Source organism: Sminthopsis crassicaudata, chromosome 3 (assembly GCF_048593235.1).
Source record: "Sminthopsis crassicaudata isolate SCR6 chromosome 3, ASM4859323v1, whole genome shotgun sequence".
NCBI lineage: Eukaryota > Metazoa > Chordata > Mammalia > Dasyuromorphia > Dasyuridae > Sminthopsis > Sminthopsis crassicaudata.
In genome coordinates this window covers 611,032,875-611,046,095 of record NC_133619.1, presented here as the reverse complement: position 1 = coordinate 611,046,095, position 13,221 = coordinate 611,032,875, and the positions used below count along the sequence as shown (strand labels likewise).

Below are 13,221 nucleotides of genomic sequence, written 5' to 3'. Positions count from 1 at the left end.
TTTGGTGGGGAACATATTTGAAATGGGAAGCGAAGTAGGCAAAAGGGGTAGGAGGGGAAAGGAAGTACCTACAAGTGGGTTTTTAAGCCTCCTCCCCTGTGCCTCCTCCCCTACTCACCCAAGCAAGTTCCTCTCTTCCAGATATATTCCAGCTTGTCAAAGCTCATCAATGTCCTTCCTTAATTGAAGTTCCAGTTGTGGTCTGCCCTCCATAACCTTCAGCACTCCCCCTTGGCTCTCACCTGGCCAGCACCTGCTCCTGGTTCAGAGCTGCAGGGATTTCATCCGTCACCACGGCCACTTCCACTCCTATGCTTTCCTTTTTGACGGCCGCCACTGGCTGGGCTATCTGCAGTGGTGGCTGAGGCTGTGGCTGTGATGGTGGCTGTTGCAATGGCGGTGGCGGCGGTGGTGGCGGTGGCGGTGGGGGCGGCAGTGGCGGCTGCAGCAGCTGTGGCTGCTCCACCTCCTGCACAGGAAAGGAGAAAACAGTGAGACTTGTGCAGGTTAGAAAGGTAGAGCTGGAGAAGGGACGGGGATGACCAGCAAGTCAGGCACTGGAGGGAATGGAGAGAAGAGGGACAATGGACTTTTTCCTCTCACTCTGCTGCTCTGTGAGTCTATGAGTCCTATGCTCCAACCAAAGTGGACTCTTTTCTGTCCCCAGGAGCCCATCTCCGCACCTTTGCTTACACTGTGCCCTCTACCTAGAATTGTCTACCTCTTCTTTTCACCCACTCTTTTCTTTTCTTTTCTTTTCTTTTTTCTTCCCTTTTCTTTTCTCTTCTTTTCTTTTCTTTTTTTTATAATAATAGCTCTATATCTTTCAAAATACATGCAAAGACAGTTTTCAACATTCACCCTTGTCAAACCTTGTGTTCCAAGTTTTTCTCCCTCCCTTTTCCCCAGCCCCTCCCCTAGACAGTAAGTTATCCAATATAGATAATTTTATACATTATTTCCACATTTGTCTACAATTAAAAATCAGATCAAAAGGGGAAAAACGAGAAAGAAAAACAACAACAAAAAATCACCTGTTGAATTTCTGCCCATTCTCAATCAACTCAAATGCCAGCTCTGCAACCAGGAAACTTCTCCTAGATCCCCACCCCCCCATGTTGATACAAACCTTTGCTTTAGGGTGTACAGTTCTGATTGGCAATCAGCACTGCTGTACATGGTCCAGTATATCTAGCTGGCCCCAGAGGTGAGAAATCCTATCCATTCTAACAGTCTCCTGCCACCCACTTTTACTCAGGAAAGCTCCTTGAGGGCAGGATCTATTTTCCTTTTGCTGTTGTCTCCCACTACCCAGCACAGGGACTAGCAAACAGAAGTCATTTGCTAAGTGCTTGTGGATCAATTCATCCATTTAGCAGACTCGACTCCATTGCCTCTAGTCTTGTTCAGCCCAAAACCTAAGGTCCTGTGATTACTCTGGGAACAGCAATCAAACCAATTCTACCGTTGCTTATTCTCCTTTCTAGAGCTAAATCTAGTGCAGAATGGTAGAGAGAGTGTGAGACTTGGAAATCAGAAGATGGGTTCAAATCCCTTAGACACTAGCTGTGGGACACTGGGTGAGTGTCTCTGTGCCTCTGTTTCCACATATGCAAGATGGGGGTAGGGTGGGGGATAAGAGTGAACACTAAGGTCCTTTTCCTGGCCTCAATTTACCCCTTTGTGATATGGTAAAACGGGCTTCTGTCTTTGTACCTTAGCACAATGCCTGGTACCCAACAAACACTTCATTTTCACTCCTTCATTCAGACCCCCAGCATGATACCGTATCCTTTCTTTATTTCTGACTTTCTGCCTGCCAAACTCTAAGCTCCATATAGATGGGGTGAGTGACTTAACTAAGCCTTGTCTCTCCCCCACACCAAACCCAACATAAGACTTGTATTTCACTCAAATACATTGAGTGAAAATTAATAAATGGGATTCCTCAAACCCCAGGAAGTCAAAGTGAATATATAGAAAAATGAAAAATTGTTTCTTGCTTTATTACAAGGTCCAGGGGCCTAGATTCAAGACTTGCACCTGACACTTAGTACCTAAAAGATGTATTTTCTATTCCTCCAAATAATTGGGGTGAGCTGGATGGCCTCCAAGCATTCTCCCAGATCTAAATCAAGGATTCTTTGAAGAGCGATGTCTTATTTCAAAGGAGCTGAGTTCAGGAAACTTGAGTATTTTTGCCTGGTATTCCCCCATAAGGCAGTTCTGGCCTGCCATCTAAGCACAGAGCAGGTGGGCCTTCCCCCAGTGGGCCTTCCCCCATGGCCCCAGGTAGCAGCCCTCTCTTCCTCTGGAAACTACCTTGTATTTACTGTAGTCTGTATCTGCTCCTCTGTATGTGTACTGAGTCTCTCCAGCAGAATAGATGCTCCCTGAGGACAGGGACCATTTAATTCTAGTCCCTATTTCCCCATGCTTTGCACACAATAGAGGCTTAATCAATAGGATGAATCCAGTTCCTGGATAATATAGAACTAGTTGGAGGATGACATCCTGTGTCCTAAATGCCCTCCCAGTTCTGACATTCTGTGTAGATACTCACAATTTTGGGCACTATCTCAAAGCCAGGATCAATTTCAGGCTTCACGTCAGGCTGCAGCAGGTCGGCCATGGAATACTTGAAATGGGAAGGGATGAAAAAGGGAATGGGGTGATCTGAGTGGCAACTGCCCTCTTCCAACTACTTACCTCCTCCCTTAACACTGGCATCCAACACTTTCTCTCCTGCATTGAGGAGAGGAGAGAAGGGGAAAGGAGAAGGGGGGAGAGGAGAGGAGAAGAAGAAAGGAAGGGGGAAAAAGAGAAGGAAGGAGGAGGAGAGGTGAAAGGGAAAAGAGTGGAGAAGAAAGGAGAAAGAGAGAAAAGAAGGGGGAGGAGAGAGATATAAGAGAAGAAGGAAGGGAAATGGAGAGAGAAGGATAGAGGAGGAAAAGAGTGAAGAAGAGAGAGGAAGCAAGGAGAGGGGAGGAGAAGGAGAGGGAGGAAGAAAGGGAAAATAGAAGGGAGAAGAAAAAGAGAAAGGAGAAAGGAGAAGGAGGAAGGTGGAGGAGGTGAGAAGAAGAGAGTGATAAAAAGAAGAAGAGAAAAGGGGAAAAAAGGAAAGGGAAAAAGGAGGAGAGGAAGAGGGGGAAAAGGAAAGAAAAGGGAGGTGAAGAAAAAAGACAAAGCGGAAAGGAGAAGGAAGAACACAGAGGAAGAGAAAAAGACGTAAAAAGGATAGATCAGAAGTTCATAGATGGAAAGAGTCTTCCAAGGCAATGAATCCAGCCCCCTCATTTTACAGATGAATCCAGAAAAGTTACAAGGCTTACAGAGGTTATTGAAGGAAGGAGACAAGAGAAAAGGAGTAACTGAAATTAGGAGAAAAGGGAAGAGGAAGAGAAAAAGGAAGAAAAAAGAGCAGAGAAAAAGGAGGAAGGAGATCAGATAAGAGAAGGGAAAGAGAGAGAAGAGACATGGGAGAAGGAAAAAAGAGAAGGAAGAAAGGAAGTGAATACTAGAAGGGGAGAGAGGAAAAATGGGGGAAAGAGAGCTCTAAGTTAGAGAAAAGAAGAGGAGAAATATCCAAAGATAGTCTGGAGGTGAAAGGCTGGGTCCGACTTCTCTCCATGAGAGAAGGATCAGTGTTCTTGATCCCTCCCAGTGCCCCCACCTCTGCTGCCCACGGCTCAGACTAGGGCACCTTAACTAAGCCCCTGGGTCCTTCCCTCCCTCCACTTCCTGCAGGTCCTCTAAATGACTGAAATAACCACCTCCTGCTTTAATCAAGCCACCAGCAGCACTTTTCCCAGATGGCCCAGAACAAGCACCTACCATTTTGCAAAGTCCAGTCTCTGTAACCCCAGTTTTCTTAGGAACTAGATTTGTCCTCCCCCTCCAGGATCCCTGAATGCTTCTGTGCCCACCCCAGTCATCAAGATGGAGTGAGAGGCACCATGATTACAGATTCTAGCCGTGCCCTTCCAACTACTGTATCCAGAGGCAGCTTATGCTTAATAAATTCAGGGACAGCAAACTTCTTTTTATGAAGATAAAGCAAAAGATACCTGTAGTGGGATTTCTGAGACATCAATCTTGTGGATAACCCCAGTGGAAATCTTGGCTAGCTTTACCTCCAGTTCATCAAAAATGGCTAGCTGCCCTGCAATTTGCTCCGCTTCTGGAGATATGATGTCCAGCATAAGAGGCTGCAGCTCCTCAAATGTCTGCTCCAGGGGGTAATGCACAGTCTGCTCAGACATGTCTTCACCCCCAAGGAAGGCTTCAGGCTTGGTTGGGAGCTCATCCTTGGACAACCCGTCGGGCTTCAGGGGAGCGTCAGATGCAGCAACTTCAGGTGGCAGCGGGGCCTCTGGCTCAGTGGGGATGTCTGAAGGAAAGGGCTCCTCCAGTAAAAGTGGGGCCTCGGCCTTGGGAGGTTCTTCGGGTAGGAAGGGAGCCTCAGGTTCCAGGACCGGGACCTCGGGCTGGCAGGGTGCCTCAGGTTTATTGGATTCCTCCGACAATGCGACTTCCAATACTGGGACTTCAGGGGGTAACTCCAAATGGGTATCAGATATCTGGAAGTCTTCACCCTTGAGGATGGCTTCAGCCTTGGACAGAGACAGGGTCTCAGCCCTGAGCAGCTCCTCAGCCTTGGCCAGGGCCTCTGCTTTGGCTTGGGCCTCAGCTCTGGATTGGGCCTCAGCCTTCAGGGCAGCCTCTGGAAAATGATAATTTTATCTTTTTTTTTTAAGAGGTAAAGAGAGCGCTGAGTTCAGGTGACTTCCCCAAACCCAGAATCATTCCACTAACAGGAAGTTTGTCCCAAATTATCCCAAAGCACACTCTCTAAGGGGCTGATTTACATTCAAGACCGAGTGGTCAAGCTTCAGCCCAAGAGCTTTTTCATAAGTCCCCCCATTACACCTGGATATCCCCACCTTTGTGTTTTGTTCATGTCATTTCCCCAAATAGAATGGCCAATCTTTTCACTCCTACCCCTCTCCCCTCATCCAAACCCTTCCCATCCTTTCAGAGTCAGCCGGATGCCCACTTTCAGAAAGGTTTTCCTGCCCAGCCCAGTGCAATGAGATCACTCTGCCCATGTCATGGCATCTGTGATATTACTGTAGGTACCAAGTTGCCCAAGTATATATCCACTTGCAAATTCACCTGCAAATTATGGTCTTAGAAAATGAGAAATTAAATAGCCTGCCCAGGGTCTCAGGGTCCAACCTTGTGTCAGAGCTCAGCCAGATCCAAGTATTATTGAGTCCGAATCAGGGCCTCTAGGGATGCATAACAAGGACTCAATAATGCCATTCCAAGAATAATGATCACAAAAATAACTCACACTCCCTAACATGCTTTATGGTTTATAATCTTACAGATGAGAAAAAAGACCAGAGGTTAAATAATTTGTCCCAAATCACACTGGTAATAAGCCAGGACTCAGGTCTAATGTCTCACAAAATCACAGATGAGCAGGGTAGTCTCAGAGAGAGGGTGCCAGAAGATCTGGGTTCAAAAGCTGCCTCAGACATTGATGCACTATGTGATCTTCTATCCCTCTGTGATTCTGTTTCTACAACCATAAAACGAGGAAGGGGGTAGGGGGCTGGCCTGGATGGTCTTTCAACTTCTAGTTCTAAATTTGTGTGACCCCATGATATCCTAAAATGGAAAGAGCATCCTATCCAACATGATTTCTACAGTATAACAAATGGTTACCCAGTCTTCACTTGGAGATTTCCAGGGAGGGAAACCTTTTCACTACCATTAGGCATTTTGTCTATTGTAATCTACAAAATACAGAAATCCTGGGTTTCATAAATGTAAATATAAATCATGTATGTTCCAGGTATCTGAGAGAAAATGCCACTCTATTCAAATTAGTGGGCCCTCTCTCTGGCTGTTCTCCCATTCTACCTTGGAGCACAGCCACTAGGGCCTAGCACACAAAATCATGCACACATTACGTACCCAATAAACATTTACTGAATTGAATTTTCAGTGTAAGTATTATTCCTCTCCCCTATGAAATTATTAGCAAGAGTGAGGTATTAGTTAACTTTTTTAAAAAAATCACCAGTGCATATAGCATTTGGCCTTCTACAGAGCGTTACCATACACTGTTAAAAGATAGTAGACTACATAAGGCAAATATTTTTTCTTTAAAAAAATCTTTTTCAGTCCCAATTTCTGTTCCCTCCATTCCCATCCATTGAAAAGGCAAGAAATATGATACACATTAGACATATGAAGTCGTGCAAAACTAGAGACATATATATTCAAACATAGTTCATTTGTTTTGCTTGATTGCAATTATTCATTACCAAGAAATTCTACACGGGCAGAGAATTCATTGACAAGAAAAGGGCATCCAGGGGCAGCTAGGTGGCGCAGTGGATGGAGCACCATCCCTGAATTCAGGAGGACCCAAGTTCAAATCTGGTCTCAGACACGGCCTAGCTGTGTGGCTCTGGGCAAGTCACTTAACCCCAGCCTCAGGAAAAAAAGAAAAGAAAAGAAAAGAAGAGAAGAGAAAAGAAAAGAAAAGGGCACCCATAAAGCACTGAAAAAGATAAAAAAGGGGACAGGCAGAATTTTAAAAACAATGCAATGTCATATCCTTTATGAAGGAACAGAGAAGCCTCCTGGCTCATCGTTAGGAGGACAAGCCCTTTAGAGTGTTTCCCTAGCCTTAGAGATGCACCACATCAAACCATCCTGGTCTGCTTTTCTAAGGGATCAATGGCAGACTTGACCTACTAGATATTATATATAGTTATTAAACAGAGGAAAGATCCCCAGCTTCCATTAGAATCAAACCCAAGGCAGCTTATGAAAACTAAGCTTAAGCCACCGAACTGAATGGTTCACAAGACAGAGATGGGTAACCAGTTCTCTAGTTCAGTATGATTGATTTAATCTTACAACAAATAATGGTTCCCTAGTAATATAATGACTGGTTTATACTCAGTATACTGCATATAAACTGGGACAAACTCAGCCACAGAAAGACTCGGAAGGGCAGTCTGGAACAGACTGGGAGAAGACAGTGGCTGGAGCACAAGCTCTCAGACTGAGACAGACTTCAAGACAGAGACCATCGTGGTGGTCCTCCTGCCCCCCTTACAGAAACCAAGACACATTCTGAAGGACCTCCACAAAGTTAGTCGGGACCCAGGCAAGGAAACAGACTGTGAAGGAGACAATAAAGAATTTGGACTTTATCCCTGACTATTCTTGTGGTGATTACTCTACTGAAATAAAGGCTGGTCCAAAGACCTCCAGAAAACCAACCAGAACACTATCATGGAGCCCCAAACCTTTTTATCATCACCCCCCCACCCCCCCTTGGGCAGTACCCACCAGCCTCTCTCCTGAGGTTCTCTTCCAAAGTGGACAGCTTCACATCATAAGAATTACGCATGGCAGTGATGTCCTCTTCCAGCTTGGCTCTTGACTCCTGTTCTGCTTCATAATCAGCCTTTAGCCGGGCCAGCCGTTCCTCATACTCCTACAAGACAGGGTAGCATGTCCAGAATCAGAAGATCAAAATATTAACAGCTGAGAAGGACCTCGAAATCATTTAGACCAGCCAATTCAATTACAAGGCAACTGCTAGTGCACTAGATAAAGCACTGGACAAAAATTGTCAGAAAAATGTTAAGTGCAAATCCAGCCTCAGTCACAAGTTGTGTGACTCCGGGTAAGTCATTTCACCTCTGTCTGCCTCAGTTTCCTCTTTGGGAAATGGGGGTGATAATAATAACACCTCTCTTCCAGAGACGCTGTTAGGATCAAATGAAATAATATGTGTAAGGCACTTAGCACAATGCTTGGCACAATAGTGGGTGCCATGTAAATGATTATCCCCATCCCTTCTTTTTCCTTATGAATGAGACTTGTCCAAGATCATATAAAAAATAAGTAAAGTAAGATAAATATAAAAAAATAAGGTAAACATCCTGGAAGAGCAAGGATTCAAATTCAAATCCAGTGCTTTTTTTCTCTATCACAGGCTTCCCTGGGGCTCAACTAGGAGCAAACAGGCCTGGTGGAATACCTGCTATCTAATGAAGGGACTCCTTCATATCCAGTTTCACTGGATTCTGGCAGTAGTCATTAAGATCTGGCAGATTGGGTTCATAATTTTTAAAAAAATTTTAATTTATATGTACACTTTTTGTTTTAATATCACCTTAATTTCTAAACAGATCTTTTTCCTACCTCACAAATCATCTCTTGTAACAAAGAATAAAAAGTTGGGGAGGGCAAGAAACACTACTGTGTCAATGGCATCTTCCATTAAGAAGAGAGCAAGACAGGCGCATCTTCTCACTACTTCTTTGAGACCGAGCTTGGTAATCATAATCACAATGATAATAAATTACTTTTACTTAAATAATTTCTCATTAGAGGCCCTGGTAATAATGACTGTCTCTTCACTCAGTGGGACCAGGCTGGAGGCCTTTTCTCATAATGCCATAAGCTTTGAAAACTCAAAGTACTATCCACACTGGGATGAGGTTTTGAAGAAGGACTTTATATAAAAAGAAATAGTTATTATCATTATTTTGCACAAGGGGAAACTGAGGTTCAGAGAGACAAAGTTTATTCTCAAAGCTAGCCAATGTATTAAACCAGCAGAGCTGCTTTAGCATCCAAGTCCTCTGGCTTTTTCCCTCACTAAAGAAAGAATTCAGAACTTTGAATAGCCTTGTCATACAGTCCTTCAAATAGCTTAGGCATAGCCAACCTAAAGGGAAACCAAAAACCTCAGAGACCTTTTGTCATTTCCTACCAATAAGGCACTGGGGAAATAGTTTAATTTCTTAGGACCTCAGTTTCCTCATTTTGTAAAAGGAAGGGATTGGATTAGATTAACTCTGAAGTCATAGTCTCTGTGATCCTGGGATTTCTGAGTCTCTCATTACGTCTGGCACAGGATTAACAATAATGATGATAATAATCGCTTTAATAAGTATTTTGGGGTTTACAAGAATCATTTGATTCTCACAACCAAAAGAAGTAGATGCTACTATTATCCTCATTTTACTGATGAAAACAGAGGCAAACAGAGTGGGTAAGCTTGTTTTTTCTTGTTTATAAAAATAGCTTCCCAGAAATTGTTGGGAAAAGTGCCCAGGCTCCCTAACCTTGTGGGAACAAGCCCTAACTGCCAATCATTCCCCAAGAAACAGGCCTTTAGGGTGCCTTACAGTGCCACGGAGTAGAGGGAGAGTAAAATCAAAGCCAAGATCAGGCCTCGTGAAAAAGACTCCAATCACAGAGCTTACAACACAAAGGTGGGCCACATAGCAAGATGGGAAAAGCATTGGATTTGACAGCAGTGGGTCTGAGTTCAAATGCGTCTTCTTAATCTTACAATCTCTATGACCCTTATACAGGAAGTCACTTCACCTTGTGGGCTCCAGATGGGGAATTAGTTACCTCATTGCCTAGGTCCAAGTCCTCCCTAGTTCTTACCTCCCGAATCAGTTGCTTCTCTGCTTCAGTATCTGGTTGAGGAGGTGGCGGGGGTGGCGGCTTCTCTTCAGTTTGCTCAGCTTTAGCAAGCATCTGGTTCGACAATAAGGCTGGCAGCAAGTAAATCACAGGGGTCAATATGTAATCCAAAGCACACACGTGATTTAGAAACCATGCTTAGAAAGGAATTTTTATAATCCCATTGATAACAAGCTATTATAAAAGTTTTCACTTAAACACATCACAGAATTACATTAAGCATATTTATTTGGAATTCTAAGCCATTGGTATGGAATGTCAAACTCAAATAAAAACAGACCCCTGCAGGTGGTCATATTGACTTAGAAAAGTACAAATTAACATTATTCAGGTTGTATCCAATTTTTATTTATTTTCTTAAACATTTTTCAAAATGCATTTTAATCTGCTTCAGCAGGGTGTCTTGTTCAAGTCTGACACACTGGTATTGGACATTCCTGAGGAGGAAATTCTCTCCTCCATATCAACAGCTGCTCTATAAATGATTTTCCTGAAGCACATATCTGAACATGGGACTCTCCTGCTCAACCAGCTCTAGTGGTTCCTACCTACTGCCTTTAGAATCAAATATAGATGCTTTTGTTTAGTTTTTGAAGCTCCAAATGACCTCCCCCCAACCTCTCTCTCCGAGTTTCCATGGATCTCACTCTACATTCCATGATCCAATTCAACTGTTCTTTCTGTTCCTCAATCAAGACCTCTCATCTAGAACCCAGGTCCCCTGGTTAGTGCAATGTCTCTCATTGCCATATCTGAAACCTTCTCTCTGCTCACTTCTCCCTCTCTTCCAACATTAGAAGAGCCAGAATTTAAGAATACTTTGAAGGAACAAATTGCAATAATTGACACCATAGTACATTTTTGTTTTTTTATCAGTAAGTCAAAGAGAATAGAGTAGGATAAAAATTTGTATTTCAAAGAAAAATTATAAAATGTGCTTGTAATTATTTGTATTTAAAATGCATTTGCATAGATAAGAGAATTTATAATAAAATTATTTTTAAAAAATTTTAAATTCTTAGTGCAAGCAATTGTAATTGACTTACTTCATTGATCCTAGAGAAACTCCAAAACCATCTTTTTACATGAATCTTTTCCTAATTTCCCCAGTTCCTAGTATTACTCTCCTTTCTACCCTCCTTTATTACTTTGTTTATATTTGTATTTTTTCATTTTATATTGATGCTGTCTATATTTTATGTGCAATTCTCTTCCCTACAAGTTCAATGCAAGTAGGAATCTTTAATCTTTGTCAAGATATTAAGACACACCCTGTTTTCCAGAACTAAGGCTTAGAATAATAACAGTCCCTTGTGCTCACTCTCCAGATGAAGTCACCCTTTGGCAAAATCACATAATTACTATATTGCTTTGATCAGCCCCAGGCATTCTCTGAGCTTGGAAAATCCCTGCTATATCCATGCTGTGTTCATAAAGCCCTGCTATAAATCAAACTTGTCTCATTGCTGTTACCCCTCATTGACAGATTCATAGGTATAAGTATCGAGATCTTCCAACATTGCCTGGGTTTCCCCGATGCTAGGAGCAGAGTCCCAGCCAATGTGTCTCATCTGTCTCCTTGCTTACAAGCCATTTCTCTCAGCTTGAAATCAAACTTCTGTCTGATTTCTGATTCTCCAGTCTTTAACATGTTCTGTCTGGCTCTAGCCATCCACAGGTTAGAGGACGATTTGATCTGATTAATGATACTTATATCCTCGGTATCTGGTACATAGTAGGCACTTAATATGTGTTGATTGGTTGATCTAACAACCACTTCTAGAATATTGGGTCTCAAACTTTTTGCTCTCAGGACCCATTTACATTCTTAAAATTGATCATCTATCCTCAAAGAGCTTTTGTTCTGTGGGTTACATTAAGGGGCTTGCTGGAGCCAGTTTATCTCTGCTTGAGAAAGCTGATTGTTAAATTTTCTGTGTGAGCATTTATATTTGGGAAATAGGTGAGTACCATGAGTCAGACCTTGATTCATTTGTTTTACTGATTGTCTAGATTTAAGAAAGTGATGGAAAAATGTTAATTTGCAGATTAAACTTAAAAGTGTATCTTTAACATATTTTCTCCCTGGAGAGCTGGTTGTTAAGCATTCCAGCACATCCTTCGTTGTCTCTATCAAAATTTACTATATTAGAAATTAAAACATTTTAGTATTATTATGAAAATAAATTCTGACCTCATGAGCTCCTGAAAGGGCCTCAGGAAGTCCCAGGAGTCCCTAGACCAAACTTTGAAAACTGCTGTCCTAGAAGGCATTTCCTGGTTCCTCTACCTAGTAAGAACCTTCCCTTTCAAGGTTATCTTGTATCTCCTTTATATGTGTCCTATATATACCTCTATATGTATTTTGCATAGCCCTACATATGTATAGAGCCACCAGCTAAGAAATATCTGAAGGAAGATTTGAACTCAGTTTTCCTGTGGCCTGAGCCATGCTCTCTGCTCCTGGCTGCCTATCCAAAGAGAGCTTCCAGGGTGGGAAGGTCTGAATCACCTCCATGTGGGGTAAGGACCTTGGGCAGCTCTGCCTCTGGGGATGAGGTCGGGGAGCTCTTGACATCATCATTAAAGTTTAATAATACCTCGCCTTCATAAAGGGTTTGTGCTTCACAAAGAGTTTTCCCATCAGTTATCTTATTTGATCCTTGGTAGGGCAAGGGTTATATTCCCATTTTACAAATGGACAAGCTGAGGCCCAGAGAGAAGGCTTGCCCAAAGTCTTCCCTGAAATTACACAAGGAACTAGTGGTGAGGCCGGAAGCCTTGGGGATGCCAGGATGATGTTCTGTCCCCCCAAAGACAGCAGGTGGACTCCATTGTAGGCCTTAAAGTAGCCACCAATTAAGAAAGCGTTAAAGCTCAAACTCACATTCTACTTAATCCCAAAAATCCATCAAAATCCCTACACCCAAGTCACATCTGAGAGGCAGCAAGCCTGCAAGTGACCTTGGGGTCACCAGGCTTGGAGGCAGGAGCCCTGGGTTCGAGTCCTGAGCCTCATTTTGCTCCTATGTGAGATGAGGGGGTGATAGACTTGAAGTATCCTTCCTGTTCTAATCTGTGAATCTGTGAATATGATGAGAGAGCAGCTCTAAATGAATGGGGGCTCTCTGGCTCAGTTCCCATACATTGTGGCAGACCCCCAAGCTGGAAGACTTTGGCCCTGGGCCTAGGACTGGGCGGGCTTTCTGGGAGTCATGGTCATTTGCACCCCATATCACGGTGGTCCCCAGTGACAGCAGAGCACTTTGGCAGTGGGCATGATGAGCAAGGCAATCTAATGAGCGCGGTGGGGGGGAAATGGGTGAGTCACCTCAGCTGATGAGAAACTCCGTGCTGCTGCCATGGGGACTGTCAGAGGAGGTGGGCGCAGCGTGAGGTGGGGAGTCCTTGGGAGAGACCCAAGATACCGGCCCCCTGACTGGCAGCCATCACCAAGACCCTCCCATCCCCTCCTCCTCCATCCTCGCCCTGCACCAGCTTCAAAGCTGGACTATGTGTAAAAGGATTTAGTGAAAAGTACCTGAGGCAGCTAGGGGGCGCAGTGGATAGAGCACCAGCCTTGAAGTCTGGAGGACCCGAGTTCAAATCTGGCCTCAGACACTTCACACTTCCTAGCTGTGAGACCCTGGGCAAATCACTTAACCCCAATTGCCTCAGGAACAA

At 43.6% G+C, this 13,221-nt stretch overlaps 1 protein-coding gene across 9 annotated transcripts in view; it reads right to left on the bottom strand.

Moving 5' to 3' along the window:
• Window positions 1-13,221, bottom strand: part of KIF17 (kinesin family member 17) — a 71,112-nt gene that overhangs the window by 21,579 nt on the left and 36,312 nt on the right. For all 9 annotated transcript variants that reach the window (XM_074306001.1, XM_074306005.1, XM_074306003.1 and 6 more), the window contains 5 exons: window positions 9,499-9,608; window positions 7,378-7,525; window positions 4,068-4,723; window positions 2,564-2,638; window positions 243-469 (listed from right to left, as the gene is read on the bottom strand). In XM_074306001.1, the coding sequence (XP_074162102.1) occupies window positions 243-469; window positions 2,564-2,638; window positions 4,068-4,723; window positions 7,378-7,525; window positions 9,499-9,608 (1,216 nt within the window). The remainder of the gene's footprint in view (window positions 1-242; window positions 470-2,563; window positions 2,639-4,067; window positions 4,724-7,377; window positions 7,526-9,498; window positions 9,609-13,221) is intronic.